The following is a 22,396-nucleotide window of genomic DNA, read 5'->3' on the forward strand; positions in this document are numbered from 1 at the left end:
AAGCACGTTGCTGTGGCCGGGCCTGAATTGCCCCATTGACCCTCACCACAGCTCTGTGAGATGCACGAACCCCCTGCACATGACCTGCCCTGAGGTCTGTGCTGCTGGCCGAGGAGGGGGGGCACAGCCCAGCTCCTGGCAGCCACAGCTGGAACCCAGAGGGACACAGAGCTCACCGCAGGGAAAGTCGACGGCGCCAGTCCTGGTGTGGGAGGAGACTATAGAACCTCCCGCCGCCTTCCCACTCTCCTTGGCTACAGGGCTTCTCTTCCCTGGGCTCCTGACTAAGGCCCTCCTTCTGTGCTGAGCCCCACACGTGTCTGCACCACCCTGGTTTGAATGCCCCAGAATCTGTTCCTCCTGGGCGGGAGCAGACGGGTTAAAGAGGAAATGCTGGGACTGGGTTGTTTGACAACGTGTGCCAGGGCCCCCGCAGGTCCTGGCTGACACAAAGGCAGGGTTACTGCCCCTTCTCATCCCCTGTCAGCAGAGGCAGCCCTGGCCCTGAGTGCAGCTCAGGGAGTCCATGCAGAGAACCCAGCAAGACTGCACGGAGGAGGAGATGTCTGGGCACATCCTTCATGGACAAGTGGGAGGTTTATAGGCCGCGTGAACAGGAATGGGGCAGGAGGGACATCCCTGGGTGGCCGCCCGGATGGGGGACTCTCCGCAGAACCCAGTGGTTCTGTGTGAGTGCCGGAGCTGGGCTTCAGCTTGACATAGGAGGATGCAGTCCCTGAGCAGAGAGAGAGCTCGGACTGTCACTCCCAGTCCCCTGGAGCCTTTGGCTGAGACTTGGTCTGGGTTGTGCAGGGGGAAAGTCCATGGGGCCAGAGACAAAGCACAGCTGGTAGGGAGAGCACGGATCCAGGGTGGCTTCCCAGGGCTCTGTCAGGTGGGCCACACGAGGCCCCAGCACGTGGCTTGCAGAGACCTCGCTGCAAACAGGGCAGTCAGTGGACCCCCAGGGGGGCCGTGCCTATGCACTGCGGCTCTGGACCCCTCCCCCATAGCAGCTTAACTAAGGATCCTGGAAAGAATCGAGCCATGGCTTAAGCAGTTTAACTGGCAAGACAAATTCCTTGCTCTAGACAAGACTACAACAGAATCTGGTAAGCAATAATTTAGATTCACAATGTTTGGCACGCAGTCAAAAATGACCAGACAGGCAAAGAATCCAGAAAATATGGCCCTCATATGAGGATAAATCTGTTAATATGAGAAGATCCATTAATGGCAGAATGATGAGATTAGCAAGCTAGGGCTTATCATATTTTCCTTTTAAATTCAAGACTTCAAGGGAAGACATCACCATAATGAGGATCGAAATGGCCGATATAAAAAAGAATCACATAGGATTTCCAGAGAGAAAAAAATGACACTACCTGAACTGGAAATTGTTCCAAATGGGATAAGCAGCAGATTGAATGCCACCAAAGAAAAGATCAGTAAAGTTTGCAAAATGGAGACAAGAAAAAGTGGAGGAGTGGGCAAGAGAGAGGGAGCCGGCCCCTGGGTGCCCTGTAGGACGGTGACAGGACGTCCAGCAGGCAAGAGGGTCATTCAGAGTTCATAAAAATGTGCATCAAAGACTGGATTTCAACTTCTTTTATGCACCCAAAATTATCTTTTAATTCCATTTCCCATGAGCTTCTTAAAGTGCCCTCCTGTGTGATTAGAATCTGAGAGTGTGGAGGCGTCAGGAGGACCAGGTTTTGGAGAGAGAACGGCTGAGAGATTCCCCGTGAAAGGCGTGCAGAAGCATGTCTTGCCGACCGTCTGTGTGGCAGAGGCCAGATCGCCAGGGTTGTCCTGGGCCGCATTAAGCGGTGTAGCTGTGAGTGTTGCCCAAATTGGCAGCCTGCAGGGTTATCCCTGGGGTTGTCCAGTCCAGGGCTGAGGTACATTTCCTGGAGCAGCGAGCTTCAGTTAGGACTGCCACTGTATTGGTTTGTTGCAGGATTGCAGATGGTTTAAGCTCTGCATAGCTGTTAGAGGAAAACCAATCGGGAGGCCACTGTGTCTGCTGCTGCTGTCTAACACATTAGTGCATCTTTGGCCCTTGAAACGCTGCCCAGGTATTTCAGGGCCCTTCAGTGCAGAAGTCTGTGTGGAGAGGGGCTCTCCCCTGCTCAGGGTCTCTCCCGACGTGATCAAGGTGTCCACTGAGGCTGAGGTCCTCTTCCAAGGTCACTGGCTATTGGTAGAACTTGGATCCTTGTCGTTGCAGGACTGGGGTCTCCGTTTTCTCTCTGGCTGTCAGCCAGAGGCCATTCTCAGCTCCACAAGGCTGTCCCCAGGTCCCTGCCTTGTGACTCCAGCCAAAGGCAGTCACCCCACGTGCGTTTGCTTCTTTGAGGCGGCCAGGAGGACCCCGTCTTTAAAAGGCTCACCCGATCGTGTCAGGGCCACCTGGTGGGGTCTCCCTGTTGATTGACTCCACGCGATTAGTAACCTTAAGTACAGTGGCAATACCCTTTCTTCTTAACACGTAACATAAGCGTGGGAGCGAGCCCCTCTGATTGACAGGTTCTGCCCCCACCCCGGGGGAAGCGGACCAAGGGGTGGCAATGTGAGGCACCGGCCGAGATTCCTGCCTTCCACGCTGTATTTTAAATTTTTCCATCTCTGGGGGAGAAAGGAAATAAAAGGCTCTTTTGGAACCGAAGGCCCAGGGTTGAACGTCCGTGTGGGAGCTCCCCGAGGACAGTGTCCCTAGGCCAGGAGAGGTGCTGCCGCTCACCGCCTGCACCTGTGCAGGGCCAGCCCTCAGGAGGCGTGGGGGCGTGAGTGACAGCATGGTGGATGGCTGTAAGAAATCTGCCGATTCAGTCATCTTTAATGGGATTTGTTTTCAGTGGTCAGCAGACAATGGAGGGAGGGGCTCGGCTCTGTCTTGCCCAAGTGAAGCTACTAAAAGGGATCACTTGCTTTCTCCTCCGTTTATTCCAACAGTGAATGGTGAGATTATTCCCGGTAGTGAAACTGTTCCACTTCCTCCTTGTGAGTCTAATGCACATCCTTTCTTCACCCAGAGGATCTGACACAGCTCCAGATAGGAGGATCTTGGAACATGCCCAGACTTTGGGAACAATAATGTATCAAAGAGGCAAATAGGGCTGCAGGTCAATGGCGAAATGTTTTCTCACAGTCGACAGTAAGTCGTTGGCCATTCTGTGTGTAAAGCGAGCAGCCACGTCCCAGCCAGGAGCAGGTGCATCCGCACGCCAGGGGCCCGGATGCCTCTGCCTAGGCCTCTGCAGAAAGTTCACAAAACCCATTATTGGAGCTGCAAGTGTGCTCAGCTCCGCACTGATGAGATCTGGACACCAGCAGCTCCTTAGCACTTGGCTGGGCTGTACCTGCCTGGCGCTGCCCTGGGCTCCCCAGAGGTGGCCCAGGAAGTGGTGATGGGCGACGTGAGGTGGGCACAGGGACAGGGTCTTGGTTGATGGATGTGCAGGAGGGGCCCGGGAGTGAGTGGGAGGTGCCACGTGCTCAAATCCTCACTCCTGATTGGAGGGAAGATGGGGTACTAGTTCCTCATGCCTGTAGGCCGCTGTGCTGGCTGCCAGAAATACGGAGCTTCTCCAGGACACAGCCCCACAGTAATGGGCACTTGCTCAGGCTTGGTGGTGGGATTTGTGGGGCCTGTTGCAGAACAAAAATGCAGGTCCTCTTGTCATAGAACAAAGAAAATTATCACAAAAAGAAAAATAATAACTTATTTTTTCTATAGTCTCTTGATTTTGATGGTGTTTTTAATGTGCTATTCAATGTCAGTCCAAATAAAGAAAAACTTTGTTATGGTCCTGTATTTTACTGTTCTTCTGTATGTGGTGCAATGCCAGCTTTAACGCAAGTATGAATGGAAAGCGTTTGACTCACGTGGAATCGCCTGAGTGACACAGCTGGTGTTTTTAGCTTATCCATGCATGTTTGTCACTCTCACCAGAACAGGGAGGCACCACAAACTCGCACTCACCTGTTTGTTTCATTCCTTGATATAATCGCACTTTGCCACGCTGTCTGCCTTGGGGGCTGGGCCGTCAGGAAGCCCTGGAAGGAAGCCTAGGCGGCCTCCTCTTCCTCACCCACCTCTGCCATCGTGGCAGTCCAAGTGGCTGGCGTGGGACAGAGCAGTAGGAAAGGACAGGGCTTGGTCGCTCCTGTTTCTCAGACATCGCTGCCCCTCTCTGCACAGGAAGCACGTCTGGCCTAGGGCGGGCCTCGTGGCTGCCTCCTCTGTCTCATGGGTAACGCGCTCATCTGTCTTCATCTTGATTCTCGCTGAAGTCCCACACATTGCATTCCCCCAAATTCTGGGACCCGGCGACATCTGACACCAGCAGCTCCCACCTTGCACCTGCTCCCTCTGCATACACATGTCCCATCATGCCCCAGGACTTCTCCTAAGAAACCCAAGGTCGGAGCTAGCACATATGAAGTGCTTCATGACGGCCATACCAAAAGCACAGGTTCACAAATGGAAACTTGAGCAGATACGACATCATCAAGGCTAAAAATTGTGTGCAGCCAAAGGACACTAGGCACAGTGAAAAGGAAGCCTGCCGTGGCGTGGGTCACCTTCAGGGCAGGACGCTAAGTGAGAGGAGCCAGACACCAAAGGGGAGAACTTGTTGGGCTGCACCGAGTTGAAGCCCCTGGGTTTGCTGAAGTCACAGAGACAGAAGATAGCATGTTGGTTACCAGAGGCTGGGAGGAGGGGGTGCAGGGCTAGCATTTAACGGGAGCAGAGGTCTCTGTGGGGATGAGGAGGCCCTGGAGATGGACAGCGGCGGTGCTGCCCAGCACTGAGAGGGTGGGTGCCCAGTCCTATGCTCGAAAGGGGTTCGAGGGCGACGTCTGACACAGCCGCAAAGATGTTGCTCGGGACAACCATTACCCACACTGCAGTGCCTGCGTCGGCATTTGTCTCCACTTCCACTTCCGGCTTGCTGGGCGGCAGTCAGTGATGGCATAAGTACCTGGATCCCTGTTGCCCATGTGGGACTGGGGCTGAGTTCCCAGCTCTTGGCTTTGGCCTGGCCCAGCCCTGGCTGTGGTAGGCATTTGGGGAGTGAACCAGTGAATGGAAGATCTATTTGGTCTGTCTCTCTCTCCCTTTCTCTCTCTAACTTTCAAGTAAATTTTTAAACATCTGTAAGGTTGAAAGGGTGAATTCTGTTATGTGTATTACATCATAATAAATTGCTGAAGACAGCAACGTGAAGCCAGCGTGGCCCCTTCTGAGGGCAGGTGTCCGTGCACACACACAGGCCCTGCCCCTGCGGCCAGCCTGCCCTGGTTCGCTTCGTAGACTGTGCACTCTGAGTGCATCAGACAGTTCTGAGCCAGAGGTTCTTCCACAAGACATTGAGATCCTAGGGCAGCGTTCAGAGGTCTGTCTTTTCATGCTATGCATTTGTGGAACCGAAACTCCAAGTCAAACAGGATATTATATCATTTTAAAAAAGTAAACTGGGGCAGGCATTTGGGGCAGTAGTTAGATATCGCTTGGGTTGCCCGCATCCCCTGTCAGAGCGCCTGGTTCAAGTCCCAGCTGTGCTGTCTGCTCTCAACTCCCATTTCCTGCTCATGTGCACCCTTGGAGAGAACAGCTGATGCCCCAGATGCCTGGGTCCTTGCCACCCACGTGGGAGACTTGGGGGAGTTCCAGGCTTCTGATTTTGGTCTGGCCCAGTCTTGGCTGATGCAGGCATTTGGGGAGTGAACCAACGGATGAAGATCTCTCTTTTTGTCTCTCTTGTTGCCTTTTAAATAAATAATAAAAGTCAGACTTATTAAGATATAATTCACATACATGATTCATTTGCACAATGCACAGTTCACTTTGCTTTGGCGAATGCAGACAGTTGGATAAATGTACTAAACTCTGGATTAGGAAATACCCACCACTAAGTTTCCTAGTGCGTGGGCACTCAGAGCCCTCCCCAGCCCATCCCTGCGTGCCTGCTGCAGCCACGGTATTGCCTTTCTGGAATGTTCTGCAGCTGAAGGCCAGCACGTGGTGTGTGGTGACCATGGGGGATTTGGGGTAGGACGTTCAGCGTCTCAGTTGAATGGATGGCGTCCTCGGGCAGCCGAGGCGTGAGCGCTGGGGCCTGACTCCACCATGTGTTAATCTGACTCTGCATGGCGCTTAGCTTCTCTGGCATCAACGCCTTCGCAAAGTGGAGTTAATAATAGTTCCTTCCTCTCGGGCTGCTGTGGGGACCGACCTTGGCTCACAGCGAGAGCGCAAGAGCACTCGGTTGTCAGTCATGTTGTTATTTTTGTTAATATTAAAAGTGGTGCTTCCTTCCTTGGCTTTAGACGGGGATTCCTGTGGTACTGTCTTCCGGCGTTGCCATGGAGATGCCACAGCATCGTGAAGCATTTTGCATGCACCTGGCAATGTTGAGTTGAGTGCTCCACGGTGTAATGGCTGTAAATTCTCTGTTATGAAGCTACTAGGACCAAATATTTGCTAGCCTTTAAGGAGGAGACGTCGTCACTTCTCCTAATTCCAAGGAAGGGTGAAAGTCAGCCATTAAAAGGGCTCTGTTTAGATTGCTTTGTGTCAGTCTGGGTGGCAAGACTACACGACCAGAAGCAGCCATTGGTGTGAACTGTCCGGGACAGAGGCTTCCTCCCCAGAAGCCCCGGGGAAGGGGTGAGTCAGCGCGTGGGAAATGCTGCCTCCCACTTGGATTTTGTTGTTTTTCTCTGTTGCTTTGAAAAAAAGAAAACCAGCCATCAGGTTACAAGTTCCAGGTGACGGGGTTGTTGAGTTCTCAGGACTTCCCGGGATGTTCCAAAGTCAGGGGAGCGGTGATGCGTTCGATTTTGAGGTGTTTCACACTGTCCAGGAGGCCGATTGAGGGAAAGGAGAAAGTGATGGGGAATGAAGCTTCCACCTGGTCCTGGAAGTGGATTCGGTTTCTAGGATGTCGGCTCGCGCTTTAAAGTCAGGAGGAAATACTGCAGATGATCAGAAACATAATAGAACGTACTGGAAGGAATATTTCATGAGTCGAGGGAAATCTGCTTTGACAGACACAGTAGTTCCGCGGGGTTGGCCTGCGTGGCTGGGTAACTGGCAGGCCTCTGCGCGCGGTTCTTCTCCCCGCCCCCAGCCCCACGCTGGCACAGGCATCTGCGGCCAAGTGCTTCGTCCCTGCAGCCCCAAAATACAGGGGCTGCAGTCGCCAGGGCGGGAAGGCAAAGGCAGGCTCTCCAAGGACCACCCCCAAATGGGACAGCCAGGCTGTCCTGTGACGGAAAGGGGGCGGGGGGGATGCGTCATTCTCTTTGCATCCCGGTTGCATTTTCACATCAGAGCCCACCAGACACCACCCTGAAAACACCAGCGGAGGGGGAGCCGGGAGAGACGGACGCCTGAACTGCGGCGGGCGCATTCGACTCCTGACCAGGGAACGGTCCCCGCCGCTTGCCGTCTGATAAGGGATATTATCTCGGTAATAAAAGGCAATTGAGAATCTAAATGAAAAATCTAATGCTTTTCATGCTGATTTATTTTAGATTAGAGAAAGTTAAGCCAGATGTAAACATGAGGAGATGAGGCATGGAGACGGAGTCACGGCGGAGTCGTAAATCTCCGTTCTGAGCGATTATAGGTGCGGGGTTGCATTCGCCAGAAAATACACTGTCTGACATTAATTACTGTTGCAGAAGAGAGTTCAGAGGTTGAATACCAACACGCAGCTCAATCACGCGTCTAGATCAGCCGTGGAAAGCGTCGCGCGCTCCGAGGCAGGCTGTGCTCACCGGGCAGCCGGCAGCCCCGCGCCAGGGTGCTGCCCGCCTGGGGGAGAAGCCGCGGGGGAGCTTTTTTGCTGCGAGGGCCACTGGGATATTTATAGCAGCATCCGTGGGCCGTACAAAGTTATCAGCTTGAACATGAGCCGGCTGCAGATTAATCGAGTTTTGAGTCCTGCCTGCAGTGGCCTTGGCTAAGCTGGACCAAATGATTTCACAGGCCTGATACGGCCCACGGGCTGGGCGCTCCCCACGCCTGGCCGAGAGGAATGCCTGCCCCCACCCCAGGAGAGGCATCGGATGCTGAAGAGAGAGCGCCCTCTTTCCTCTGAACTCTGACAGGGTCTCTCCTTATCCTGAAGAAGAGATCCGGTCCCAAGCCCGCCTCTGGCCTTTGGCTCCTTGGGCTTCGGGTCTCTGGGATCTGCCACGTGGGAGTCCAGAGGCAGAGCTGGGGTGGAGCGGGGAGGGGGGAGGCTGGCAGTAGGGGTCTGTGGAGGCCTGGAAGTGTTCACTATCTTTCCCTCTCTCGTTTTTCTGGTGTTTTATGGCATCTCAGTGTTTCCCAGAGCGCAGGAGCCATCTGTAACCACCCAACACCTCTACACACACACACACATGCACACACGCACATACACATGCGCACACGCACACACACATGCGCACACGCACGCTGCATTCTGATGGGAGAAGGGCTATCCAGGCACTTGGGTGCAGAGCTCAAGAGCAGAAGTGTTTGAATGCTGCTGGCTCTGATGCCCGGAGAGAGCACCCCACCTCCCCACCCCAGCGCCCCTAACTGTACAGTGCAGGGGGCTTCCTGTGGGGCACACGGGACCCTGGCCCGCGGCCTGGTGTGGAGTCTGCCTTCAGTGTCCGTGGTTCTGACCTGTGCCCTCCATCCCACATTCTGGGACCAGTATGATTGCACGACAGGGTCCTTAGATTCAAGAAGCCACTGCTACAGCATCCCCAGCAGGACGCAAGGTGGCCGCTGTCATTAAGCTCCCTGATGTGTGCGACTCCAGAATACCTGGGACACGGTATTATTATAAGTAGCCCTGGGTTAGCTCGGGTGACGTTTTGCTGTCAGATTCGTTTGCTACAAACCCGAGGGGAAGCGCTCAGGTGCTAGAGCTCCCCGCACTGCAGACGGCAGATAGAGGACGGTGGATCCGTGAGGGACGGCAGATAGGGGACGGTGGATCCGTGAGGGACGGCAGATAGGGGACGGTGGATCCGCGAGGGACGGCAGATAGGGGACAGTGGATCCGCGAGGGACGGCAGATAGGGGACGGTGGATCCGCGAGGGACGGCAGATAGGGGACGGTGGATCCGCGAGGGACGGCAGATAGGGGACGGTGGATCCGCGAGGGACGGCAGATAGGGGACGGTGGATCCGCGAGGGACGGCAGATAGGGGACGGTGGATCCGCGAGGGACGGCAGATAGGGGACGGTGGATCCGCGAGGGACGGCAGATAGGGGACGGTGGATCCGCGAGGGACGGCAGATAGGGGACGGTGGATCCGCGAGGGACGGCAGATAGGGGACGGTGGATCCGTGAGGGACGGCAGATAGGGGACGGTGGATCCGTGAGGGACGGCAGATAGGGGACGGTGGATCCGTGAGGGACGGCAGATAGGGGACGGTGGATCCGTGAGGGACGGCAGATAGGGGACGGTGGATCCGTGAGGGACGGCAGATAGGGGACGGTGGATCCGTGAGGGTGCTCACGTGTCTTGGAGGCCGTCAGGAAGCGATGGTGGGGAAAGGCCCCGTTCCCCGCCCCCGTCGCGTGGTTTTGGTCAGCCAGTTTCCCTCTGCTGACTGCAGCCTGGAGACTTCAAGGCCTCGAGATAGGATCTGGGAAGGACTGAGTTAGGAGTCACCAGTGCTGGCCATTCCTGATGTGCTCACAGCTGCCCGGCCTCCTGCTGAGGGGAAGGAGTTGGGGCCGGGTCAGCTCCTGCCACTCCCAGGAGACCTGCATCTACCTGTAGGGCAGGGCAGGGGGGATCTGAGCACTGCAGGCCACGCCTCCTCTAACCTTGCCTGGTTAGAGGCAAGGTTCCAGGCCTGCACAGACCCCTACTGCCCTCCCCTGCCCTCCCCTCCCCTCCCCTCCAACCCCTCCCTTCCCCTCCTCTTCCTCTTCCCTTCCCCTCCCCCCTTCCCCCTGCTTTCCAAGGTGCATTAGCAGAGCTGGGTCAGAAGTCCAGCTGTTGACTCTCTCCTAAGAGCGAGGAACCCATTGACAAGCGCAGCAAGTGTGATTAGATTTGCATAGGGGTTGTCGTCTCGGGGAGAAGCAGTCCTCCCTCATGGGCTCACAGGGGTTCGTGTGTGTTTGCAAGCCGAGGCGCGTGCTCTGAAGGGAACAAACTGCTTCTCGTGAATCTGAAAGCTGGCCTGGTTTTGAAGGTGGTGTTGGTCACAGGAGCTGAGACCCAGAGGAAGCCCAGGGAAGCATGTCATGCAGTTGTGGCACCATGTGCAAAGGCCCTGTGGCATGTCAGAGTGTGTGCAGAGCGGTGGGGGGCTCCACTCTTGGGAGGCAGGGGCAGAGCCAGAGCCCCTGACACTTGGCCCGAGGACAACGGAAGCGTTGCTCTTTTGCATGGAGGGAGCACGTGAGTGACCCAAGTCTTCCCAGGACGTCGTCGTTGTACGGAGACCTGGAGTCGGTTGATTTGAAAGAGGTCCCTGATGCACCTTGTTCTTGGGAAACCTTGGAGCAGCAGTGCCTAGCGCCTGCAGAGAGGGTGGCTCCAGGCTTTGGGGAAGCCAAGCATCTGCAGAGGGCTGGGGCCACTACCTGCTTGCAATCCACTGAGAGAGAGGGAGAGGGGTGGGGGAGGAGGGAGGGGAGAGTGGGGGAGGGAGGGGGAGAGGAAGGAGGAGAACCCAGGAGGAAGCAGCTTGGGAGTTCCCTGGGCCGGAGTTTCCCCGCCCCCTCCCCCTCCCCCTCCGAGAGGGCTTCAAGGCTGGCCTGCTCCTCAGGGGTTCTGTCTGCTGCATTGGGGATGGAAGCAATTTTCCAGCCCAGGCCCAAGGTCGTGGCACTTTTATTTTCTCCTTGAAAACTTTCCACGTACTCTCCGGTATTCCCTGGGATGTGTCCGTGCTAAGTCTGACAAAGGACATTTAGCAGTTCCATGGCTGTGTAAGGATTGTTAGTTACAGTCAAATAGCCAAATAACAAGGCTTTATTTAGAGATTTCTTCAAAAGGCACAGTCGCAGAGAGACAGATTCTTCCATCCCCTGGTTCACTCCCCAAATGACTACAAGGGTCAGGGCTGGGCCAGGCCAAAGCCAGGAGCCAGGAACTGCGTCTGGGTCTCCCATGTGGGTGGCAGGGGCACAAGTACTTGGGCCATCTTCTGTAGCATTCCCGGGGGTATTAGCAGGGAGCTGGATCCAAAGCGGAGCAGCCAGGTCTTGAACCGGTGCTGGTACCAGATGCCGGTGTCTGGAGCTGCAGCTTAATCCGCTGGGCCACAACGCCAGCCCCCTGAGACTTAGCAGTAATGGCCACAGCAGCAGTATCTGCAGTTGATGACACTGTGGGTCATGGACAGGGCAGGGCAGGGCCAGGGAGTGGCTGTCAGCTCCCGGCTCGCAGTCCACCCCAGCCTGCATCTCACCCCTCCTGCCTCTCCCCAGGGGAGAGGGCGGTCAGGCTCCTCCTCGGGACAAAGGGTGTTGGTGCAGCTTCCCTGGAACTGGGTGCACAAAAGCACCAAGAGGCACCGAGAGTTCCCTGGGCCCCACGAAGCTTGGCTTCTCCTTGAGCCAGGGCCTCCCCCAGGGTCCAGGATGGCAGCTCCATGAACGCAGCCTGAGTGTGGGGGAAGCCAGGCAGCGGATCTGCCCGGGGACAGTACGGAAGGAGCAGCCCTGGGATGCAGTGAGACGCTCTGGGCTCTCCATGTGCTGACGTCAGCCTGCAGGCTCTCTGCGTCCACTCACAGAGGAACCCTTGGCACGGAGAGCTGGCATAATGACCGTCCTTGCACGCAGCTGAATACTTTCATGTGTATTTGTCTCATTTTCATCTGGCCTTACAGGTTAATTCCTGGATTTGATTGCTCACAGCTAATCAATTTGTCAATATTTATTGAACGTCCAATTTCAGCTCCGTGCCCGTCCAGCGCCGTGATGGGCCAGGGAAGACTTATTCTTTGCTAACGAAATCCAGGCTGGCTGATGTGTTTCCCTCCCTCCCCTCCCTCGTTCACCAGCAGAGTTAACGCGCCGGGGGGGGGGGGGGGAGGGCATGGAGTTAAACACTCATGCCATCTGGAGCCCTTTGCTGGGGAAATGGAGAGTCCAGGGATGGATGTTCCTGATTTTGAGAAACAGCGTGCATTATTGAAGACGTTATACCTGCACATAAAAATGCAGAACTGGGAAAGTTTCCTGTTTCTTTTCTAGATCCAGAGTGGACTCCTCGCGCCTGGCACAGCTCTCCCTTCCCGAGGAAGAAATGAGATCCTTTCAAACGCAGGTAACCAGGTGGGCTCCGTTGCACGGCTCCGCTGTCCAGCCTTGGCCTCTCTCTCCTGTGTGCTCCTTCTAACAATGAAATGCACTTTGGAACCAGGGAGATGACAGCTCCCTGGTCTTTCAGGATCTGAAGCTGATTGAATGTCTAGGCTCCAGGCATTTAGTTTCCTAGCAGTTGCTGGAAAAGCAAATGTTGCTAAAGAAACATTGGTGGCCCCTGGTGGTACCTGTGGATCGTAGGTGGCTGCACATGGCTGAGTGTGCAGCTGCTCGGGGCAGGGCTCCCCCAGGCCTGAGTAATGGACAGACAGGGAATAATCTAGAACAGGGTGAGTGCCTCGTAGTGGTATCTGTGTGTTCCTAAAGCATTTTTTATGAAGTTTCAATTCATAGCCACCAGGTTGTCAAAACACTAGGTAAGGTGGTTACAATTCATAGCGCTTGCTAAGTATGGTAACATCGGCGGTGTGACCACAAACTTCCCCCACCTGTAGAAGAAGTCATCGAGGTTCAGGTCAGACGTCTGATGACATTGTAATAAGACTCCAGGGCTAACAGATTACGTCCACGCAGAGGCTGCGGCACACGAACATTCTAGAACCATGTTCTAACATAGCACGTGTCTGTTTCTAATCTTCATTTGAACTCTAATTCATAAATGTGGTAGATGTGCTGCCATAGAATAAAAATACGTATGTGCAGGCTTGCCTGTGTGTGTGTGTGTGTGTGTGTGTAGTGTATGTACAAGGGAACTTCAGAAAGTTTATGGAAAATGGGATTCAAAGGTAAGTTTATTTTGGTGCCAAGAACTTCAAAATTCAGGCATACCAGAGGTCCTCAAAAAAGGCATGGAAAAAATGTATTATGAAAAAAGCATGCATGGGCTCCAAAAATATCTTGGACCCAAATAAACTTATCGAATTCCATTGAATCCCATCTCTGCCCTGGCTTTTGGAAGTCTGCTGGAATGGGGATGCACACTCAGAACTGTGGCTTCCCTTTCTGTTCCCCCACCACTGGTCTGTGCCAAGCACGGACAACCCAAGGCAGAAGCGTCACTGAGAAGCAGCTCAGTCCATCCTCTCCGGAAGCCCCCAGAGCCTGGCTTGCGGCTGATGCTTTGGCAGTGGGGACCCTTTGAAAACCCAGCCCGGAAAGTCCCTGTGTAAGCATGTGAATCCAGTGACAGATGCTTCTGCGGCCTGCACAGCAAAGCAGGCCTGGGAGACACAGGTGGCCCCCTGAGCTCCGCAGGGAGTTTGGGAACATTGACAAGACTGCCACCTCTTCCCGGAACACTCAGTGACTGCGGTCATGCGTAGTCAGAACTGGTGGCTCCATTGCACATGGGTGGGCTTTCTCAGGACTGGGGCAGCACAAAGCGGGCCCCGTTAAGCACTTCCACGGGGAAGGGTGCTCTGCTGTCGCTTGACTTAGGAACCAAGTGGTTGGTGGTCCTGGCCACACTGCAGGAAATGTGCCCACGCATCTCTGGGTGGGGAAGGAGACATAACTCCGGGCTTTCTCTCTTGTTATAAATCTGTCGACCACGTCCAGGCACTGAGTATGGAGGAGCATGTTCAAGGCAGCCTCATGGCCTGGGAATTCTGGTGGAACCAAGGGTTCACCTTGGTGGGCACCATGCTTCCTGCGCTCATGCTCCCAGGGTCCCTCTGGGCATTTGTTGCCAGTGGAAAGACAGATTTTGTCTGAGCTCCTGCAGCGGGAGAGAGACTTTCAGAGAGAGCTGAGCTCCGCACTGCATTCAGGGGGGCAGCTGGGGCTTCAGCCAAGAGGTGGGGGCGGGGGCTGGGTGGATGGAGAAGGACCAGGAGGAAGCTGTGGCTCCCAGGGAGGGAGACAGGAGCTTGATGAGTTGTCACGGGATGCAGGAGTTTCCCCAGCCTGGCTGGGACCCAGGGGACCGAGTTTTAGATTAAACTCAGGGCTGCAAGGTCTAAAAGAATGGAAACCAGGGAACTTCACGGATAAAAGAGCCCCTGGGCTACAGAGAGTTTGGAAACTGCCAGGGCTCCAGGAGCCTGGCAGCCTGGGCGCGAGTGCTTTCTCCTGGAGCACACGGGCCCGGCCCCAGCTGCTGCCCTCGTCTTCAAGCGTTAAGCACTCGGCTTTTGAGGGCCCGGGCCTGTCTGGCTGGCTGGCAGGGCAGTTCTCCCAGAAGGAATCCACGGGCCCTGCAGACGTCCGCCTGCAGGATCTCATGTTGGGGAAGGACCAGAGAATACGTCAGGCAGTTCTCTGGGAGATCTGATGTTGAACCCCACCTCTCCATTCCCCTGCAGGAGGTGGGGTGGCTTGGCAGGGTCGCCTGCCCCCCCTAGGAAACCCCCAGGTAGCTCATGACAGAGTCTCCCACAGCAGCAGTCATTCGAAGGCTTTTAGATGGCAGTGAGCCAAAATAAATCCGCCTCCTTATTTAATTTTCGATCTGCACTCATGGAGCAAGCAAAAGCAACTCTTGAATATTTTGTAAGTTACTGGAAGATACGATCAGATCTAAGTTCAAGGAAGTCAGCTCTGGGCGACGTTCCAGGCAGGAGCTGAAGCCCCCAGGGTGGCGGCTGTGGTCGCTGGACCTACTGGGGGTTAGGAAGCGACCCCTGTTGGGATGATGGGAAAGCTGAAGGTGCCCCGGACACACAGTGCCACCTGTGAACGGGATAGAGAACCCAGGACCCAGGTGGCCGTGGGGATCAACGGGTGCCTTGTCTTGAGCCTGTGAGGTCTGGACATCCACCCCAGATGCCCAGGAAGTGGTTGGCTGCTTGGTGCAGAGACCACGAGGCTGGTTGCAGTTACAGGTCCCATACGACGTGGTGTGGAGGTGGATGGTGGAGGTGGCTGCAGGAGAGAGTGTGACGTGGGAGAGGCTGGGGCTGCAGAGCCTGAGGGAGCGGCGAGCATGGGGTGGGGCAGGGATTTATTTTCGGATTCAGGTATCTCCTCCAGTATCCACTTAGCCATCAGTGCGCCTTTCCTCTCTGGAACGTTCCTCCCACTTCCTCATTTCTCAGTTTGCTGTTAGACATCGGTGCTGGAGGGGCCTTGTCCTATCTCTGTGTGGCTGCCTGGAGCTCGGTGACGGTGACTGATGGTGACGTGGGTGGCCGCCTGGGTTTCAGACATCCCATCCCAGTGTCATCTGAAGCCGGTGTTGTCTCCGGACTTTCACTTGTGCCTCCTTCGTTGTACGATGCAGCCGTCCCCCCACTTAGTCATGGGAAATTCCAGGCGCGGGGAGGTAGGGAGCTGATCGCCTCTCGCTAAATTGTTTTCTTGGCTAGATCTCTCAAGTGCGCTGGCGTGTGTGAGGTTTCACTTTACTATGATTAATAGGATCTGAATCCGAAGGGAGAAAAAAAGAAGTAGGAAAGATGACTATTTCTGCCCAAACTCACATCTGTTTTGAAAATTAGAGGTCGGGAGAGGAGCTCTTTCAAATTTCCATTCTGTGTGTTATAAAAAGATTCCGTTTCCCGTCCCCCTGCACGGTGCTGCCTGTGCGCGGTGCCAAGGGCTGGGGGTGGCAGGGACACAGGTGCCTTTTCTGGGAACATCCGTCTGCGGGAAGCAGGAGTAACGGGAATGGATGAGGGTCACCGGCAATTTTTAATTACCGATTCACTTGGCTTGGGAAGGAAGGTGGGATTGCATGAAATGTTCTCTCCTGATCAATTAAGCCCGACCTTTATAGCTGGCAGTTTTTAAAGGGTGGGCCGTTGATTGATGAGTGGGATAAAGCCATTACATTTCACTTAAAACTTGAGCAGAATTGTTCCTATCTCCTGGCTTTGACAAGGACAGCGAACTCCATACTGGCAGTTTCACTGTCACTGGTGTTGAGCCGAGTGGGGACTTGGCCCACAGAGCATGCGCCCTTGGCTAAGTTTTGAGGAAACTCGGGTCTGTCTCTCCAGAAAGCCACCTGAGCCAGGTGAGCAGCCCGTCCCTTCTCTTCTGGACGAAGTCGTTTGTAAATGCAGCGTCTCTTGGAACATGACATTGAAGGAACAGCAGAGTTCCCTAAAAATCCTGGTTTTGGTGAAGGCTACGGTTGGTGGAGCTGAAATCTGCAGGTTATTTTTTATATCGAAGCCGTTTTAATTGCTCTGTGCTCCAACTGCCTCGTTTTCATAGATTCCTGCCTACTCACGGGGAGAATCCGTTTATGGGAAACCTTGAGGGAACTGCAGGCTCCTGGCTTCAGCCTGGCCCAGCCCCAGCCGTCGTGGCCATCTGGGAAGCAAACCAGTAGATGCAAGATTTCTTTCTGTATCTTCTTCTCTCTCTCATTTTCAAATACATAAAACAAATCCTTAAAAAAAAAACAAAAACCACCCGGCCACCGCAGCCCGGCTGCCCCAGGACGGTCCGGCTTGCTGCCGCTGCGGCTGGCTCCCCCGTGCTTGCCGGCCTGCCTCGTTGCCTTCTCCAGGGCAGGAGCCGTGTTTCCCTCCACTCTGGTCCCAAGCACGGGGCCTGGCATGCAGAAGTCGTTCAGTAGATTGAGTGGCGTAACGTGTGTGGCAGATGCTCGGAGCCATTTCCGTGTCGGGGATCTCACTTGACCCTCCCAGGTCAGTGTGTGGGGCGGGAAGGGGCCCCCCGGACAGGAGCCTGACGGGGACAACGTCTCCCTTGGGGTTCTCCAGGATTCTGCCCAGTGCTGCGTAGCAGGTCCCTGACTTGCGACTCTGCTTCCTTAGTCCGGAGCCCTCAAGGACTCATGCTGGGTCTCCTGGGGTCGTTCTTCTTGGTCCAGCATCCACTCTGCAAAGCGGAGGGGGGTGGGGGGGGGAGGCCACATCACTTTTCTGACCATGGGAGAGCAGAAAATATTTTTTCCCTGCTTTCTGCGGAAGACTTAGAGACACATGTGGGCCACTGTGCCCACTTGGACAGGACACGATTAAAGCAGATGGACCGAGCTGCCCTAGACGTGCCAGATGTGACCGTACTGCTTGCTCTCTCATGGCCAACCTTTAGGCTCACATCCCCTCCTGGGTCCTGCTTCCTGACCATGAGGGCCTTGCCCTGGCCACAGTGGCCTTGTCAGCAGTGCTGCCAGCAACAACACTCCTCCCCTGCCCCGTCTGTCTGCCCCAGCTCCGTCTTTGCCCATCAGTGGGTACATAATGGAATATATAAAATAATTGGCCAAGCAAGGTAGGAGCAGGGTGCTCAGGTGTGGGTTTCCAGTCTGTGTGGCTTGGCAGAGATGCGTCCACTGGGATTTTACTGCTTCCTCTCGAGGGTGGGAGGGTTCAGTCCCACCTCCTGTGTGCTGAGAGAGTGGGCAACAGGACCTTGCTGGGGCTGGGGAAATCAGGCGCAGTGTGGATGGGAGGCGGGCGTCTCCTTCCTACAAGGGTGGCAAGGAACCCTACCTGGATTCTAATCCATTTCCCGCCACGGCGCCAAGGTCCTGGCCTGGAGGAAGAGATCCCGTCCGAGGGTCAGACACCAGTCCTGTGTCTGTGCGGGACAGGAGCAGCCCTTGGGGAAGCACCACCAGGACGCCTACCCTCTGATGAGCAGCAACCCCTCGGCCGCCCAGCAGAGACAAGGTTTTACTGAAATCATGGAAAAACGACAAGGCTTGGCTTTAATGGGATCTCCCAACAAGAGAGGTGCAGCCACAGATGCTGAAGGGGAGACGGGTCCCCGGGTCCCCGGGTCCCACCCAGACCTGCAGCACCAGCACCCATGGGTGTCACCATGGGCTTCTCTATAGAACCACCAGGCAGGCTCTTTGCTGCGTTTTTAAAAACTAAAGGCAAAGGGGCCAGCGCCGTGGCTGACTTGGTTAATCTTCCACCTGCAGCGCCGGCATCCCATATGGGCACCGGGTTCTAGTCCCGGTTGCTCCTCTTCCAGTCCAGCTCTCTGCTGTGGCCCGGGAAGGCAGTGGAGGATGGCCCAAGTGCTTGGGCACCTGCACCCGCATGGGAGACCAGGAGGAAGCACCTGGCTCCTGGCTTCGGATTGCCATAGCTCGGCTGTAGCGGCCATTTGGGGGGTGAACCAACGGAAGGAAGACCTTTTTCTCTCTCACTGTCTAACTTTATCTGTCAAATAAAAAAAAAACCCTAAAGGCAGAGTATGTGCGTGCGCAACGGATGGTCTCCCGCCTCCAAGAGTTTCTCGGTGAAACGCTCTTCCCTAAGGGGCTGTCTGAATGGCCTCCCCCTCTTTCCCTGCTGGTGAGGGAAGGCTTCCTGCCCTAGAGCTCTGGCAGGGCACAGCTGTGATGCCCCATTGCCTCCTGCTCACCCCTGCGATCCGCCTTCTTCTCTCCACCCTTGCCACCACGTCGGCCTGGACGCCTGCCGCGATTCTGCTTTGCCATCCCCCTTCTCACCCCCGCCCATTGCTCCGGCCACACTGCCCTCTGTTTAAAGCCCACCTGTGCCTCCCACTTGCTCTTGGAATGAAGACAATTCACACTGGAGGCCCTGAGCCCTGTGCTCCGCCTGCTCCCCTCCTGCCCAGCTCCAGCCCACCTGGTCCTGGCACACACGGCAGAGCCCTGCACTTGGTCAGTGCCACCTGCTCCCTCAGTTACTGGGACCCAACCTCTGCCTCCACACCCATGTGTCCTCAGGGTGCCGTCACGATGCCAAGACCAACCAGAGTCTGCCTTCCTCTTCTGCTTCCCTGGGTACAGTTGGGACTTCACGTGGGATACTGTTGGATGGCTACCCCCTGCCACACACACACACACACACCTGCCATCAAGACTCTCCGCTCTGCAAGAGCAGGGCGCTGCCTGGTTTGCTTCAGCCCCGGTGCCCAGGCTGGGAGCTCCGGCAGCAGCCACTGGGGAATGAGCCCGCTGGCTGGAGGCAGGAGCCAGAGCAGCCCCGTGGTCTGGAGGGCCATGGCACCGGCAGGTAGTTATATCGCCGTGGCTGACATGGAGGATTGCAGTCGCCACACTGACCCCGTGCGTCCCTCCTCTGCCCTCTGTTCCTCCACGGCTCTGGCGCCATCCACCCCGCTCCTGGCCTCCCACTCCACCAGTGTCTCTTGTCCTGGTGGTCTGACCTTTAGCTGAGGGCCCCGACCTCTGCGGGACACGTGCAAGGACATCACATGTCCCCGAGCAGGGCTTGGATGTTACAGATGGTGGGCTCAAGGCTTTCGATAAAGACGTCTTTTCCTTTCTATTCCTTATTAATTGTGGCTTGTGTATCAAGAGCTCCGCCAGAGAAAGCTTCGCAGTGACGACCTGGAAGTCACACTCCCCCCGAGGGTCCTGTGTCACGAGGGACAGGCCCTGAAAGGGAGGGGCTCTCCCACTCTCTGTCTGTCCCTGCTGGGCAGAGGCTGCTGGCTTGGGTGAAATGTTGTCCATGAGGCATGGAGAGACTGCGCTGGTTATGGGCTCAAGAGGAATTCTTTCCTTGCTTTTGTCTAGCTGGCACTCTCAGGAAAGGTTTTTTTTAAGATGTATGTATTTTGAAAGGCAGAGTTATGGAGATACAGGGAAAGACAGAAGAGAGAGCTCCCTTCCTCTTATTCACTCGCTAGATGGCCTCAATGGCCAGTGCTGGGCCAGGCCAAAGACTGGCGCTTCATCTGGGTCTCCCATGTGGGTGGCAGGGCCAAAGCATTAGGCCATCTTCTGCTGCTCTCCCAGGCACATTAGCCAGGAGCTGGACCAGGAGAGAAACCGGATGTAAACCGGTGCTCAGAAGAGATGCCAGCCTTGCAGGTGGTGGCTTTCTGTGCTAACCACAGTGCCAGCTCCAGAAAGGGTTGCTTTTAAGATTATTTATTTGAAAAGAGTAACAGAAAGGGAGCGACAGAGATTGATTAATTGATTGATTGATTTTTCTATCTGCTGGTTCACTCCCCAGTTGGCTGCAGCAGCCAGGTCTGGGTCAGGTTGAAGCCAGGAGCCAGCAACTCCATCCAGGTCTCCCGTGTGGGTGGCTGAGGCCCAAGCAGTGGGCCATCCTCTGCTTTCCCAGGAGCATCATGGGGCTCGGGATCGGAGGCAGAGCAGGCAGGACTGAGCCACTGCTCTGATGTGGGATGCTGGCGCCTTAACCTGCTGAGCCACCAACACCTGCCCGGAAAGTTTTTTTTTTTTTTTTTTTTTTTTTACAGGCAGAGTGGACAGTGAGAGAGACAGAGAGAAAGGTCTTCCTTTGCCGTTGGTTCACCCTCCAATGGCCGCTGCGGCCGGTGCTGAAGTGCAGCGGGCAGGGAAGCACGGGCGCGGCTTAGAGCTCCTGTCGAGCACGCGAGGTCGGAATTGTCAGATGCAGATGGGGGCAGGGACCCCTTTCTAGGTTCCAAGAGATGCCGCGATGTCCCCAGGCAACCTGCGTTCTGGTTCTGAGCAGGTGACAGTAGGGTCTGGCTTCCTGTTCAAAGGTGCCTGTTCTTTGCTACCTGGCGCACACAAAGAGGCCCGCGCTTGTGAAATCTTCCAGAACCTTCTCCCCTCTGGCAGGTGCCTGACACCACCACCGGTGTGTGATCTCCGTGCCGGGGGCAGCTGCTGTGTCAAGTCTCTGTCGTCACAGGCTGGGGTACGCACAGATCACAGACAGCCGAGTTTCCCCTCTAGCACTTCCTGTCCTTTATCACTGGAAGTCTGTCTTAAAGCCGAGCCTTGTGGGAAGCCAGTTCATAAAAGGGATGAAAGTGAGGAGTTGGGGCTGCAGGGGGCGGGGCGGGGAGCACTGGGCGCCTGGTGCTCTGAACGGGGAGGAGGGGCCGGTGTCTCCAGACTGATTGGAAAACCGCAGTTCCCAAGACTGGCAAGAGGGCATTTGAAGGGAAATTGATGACCTCTTCCCTGAGTGGGGGGAGTCCACGGGGTTACCCTGGAGGCCCGCGCACTGGGCGCGTTGTCACTGTGGGCAGCCCGGCTTCCTTGTCCATCTGTGCGCAGTTCCCATCCAGGCTTCTCTGTTTCATGGCAGCGTGAGGGTGATTGCCCGGCCCCCCCCACCCCCGGAGCAGGCTGCTGCCCCCGACCCCCCGGGCAGAGAAGAAGGGAGACGCGCTCTGGGTTTTCACGGGAGATGGGATGAAGCCCACTGCGCTTTTAATGTTTCCTTCCTTTCCCGGCATTAAACAGCTTTATTTTAATAACCCCGGGCTTATAGTTCCTTTTGGATCCTTCATACGGACGCTGGCAGGGGTCCAGCTACCTACTCAGCTCCGAATGCAGCTCTCTCTCATGCCTCCTGTGAGCTTAGGTTTGATTTGTTCTCTTTTAGAGGCTTAGGGGACGCATGGCGAGGGTGATCAAACACCCAGACAGGCAGCCGGGGCGTTGGCCGGGCCCTGTTCCTGGACAGCTTGGAGAACAGGCGATTCTGCGGCTCCGGGATGCCCCCTGCCATGAGAGCCACGCTGGGATGGCGTCTGGGAACGTGGCGAGTGCTCTGACCGTGGAAGGAATTCTGTGTCCATGGATAACGTCCCTCCCCAGGAGATTAGCTGGGAATCGGTGCTGTGCGGTGAGAACAGGAGGTCTGGAAAACCCAGCTCTTCCACTGTCCCCAGTGACCTTTGAGACTCAGTTTCACAATCTGTAAAGTGGACGTGACAATACCCACCTCACATTGTTGTTCTGAGATGGATGTAGCTGTAATAGATATGAAACCCTAATCCTAATCTTTATTATTCTGCTGAAACACTCATGAAATTATTCTTAAGCGTTTTTCAAAGTATAAAATACAATGTGGGTTTTTTTTTTTAAAAAAAAGATTTGTTTATTCATGTATTTGGAAGGCAGAATGGCAAGGGGAGAAAGAGAGCGAGCGAGCGAGAGATTCTACCTGCTGGTTCACTCCCCAAGTGTCCACAACAGCCAGTCCTGGGCTGGGCTGTTCCAAACCAGGAACCGGGAACTCCATCCGAGCATCCCACATGGGCAGCAAGGACCCAAGTACTTGAGCCATCAGCTGGAGCCCCAGCAGGAAGCTGGAGGGGAAGTGGGGGCGGGACTTGCTCAAGCACTCCCAAGGGATGGGAGCATCCCAGGCAGCCACTTGGCTGCTGCGCCACAAGGCCCGCCCCCAGGACACTGCTGCTTCCTGTAGGTCAGACGTGCACAGAAG

The 22,396-nt window shown here is 55.5% G+C and overlaps 1 protein-coding gene across 2 annotated transcripts in view; it reads left to right on the forward strand.

Moving 5' to 3' along the window:
- The window catches only part of C15H10orf90 (chromosome 15 C10orf90 homolog), a 234,967-nt gene that overhangs the window by 8,881 nt on the left and 203,690 nt on the right, over window positions 1-22,396 (forward strand). For both annotated transcript variants that reach the window (XM_017350774.4, XM_089313830.1), the window contains exon 2: window positions 12,219-12,291. In XM_017350774.4, the coding sequence (XP_017206263.3) occupies window positions 12,219-12,291 (73 nt within the window). The remainder of the gene's footprint in view (window positions 1-12,218; window positions 12,292-22,396) is intronic.

This window comes from Oryctolagus cuniculus, chromosome 15 (genome assembly GCF_051225735.1).
Source record: "Oryctolagus cuniculus isolate XC-2025 breed Fujian yellow rabbit chromosome 15, ASM5122573v1, whole genome shotgun sequence".
NCBI lineage: Eukaryota > Metazoa > Chordata > Mammalia > Lagomorpha > Leporidae > Oryctolagus > Oryctolagus cuniculus.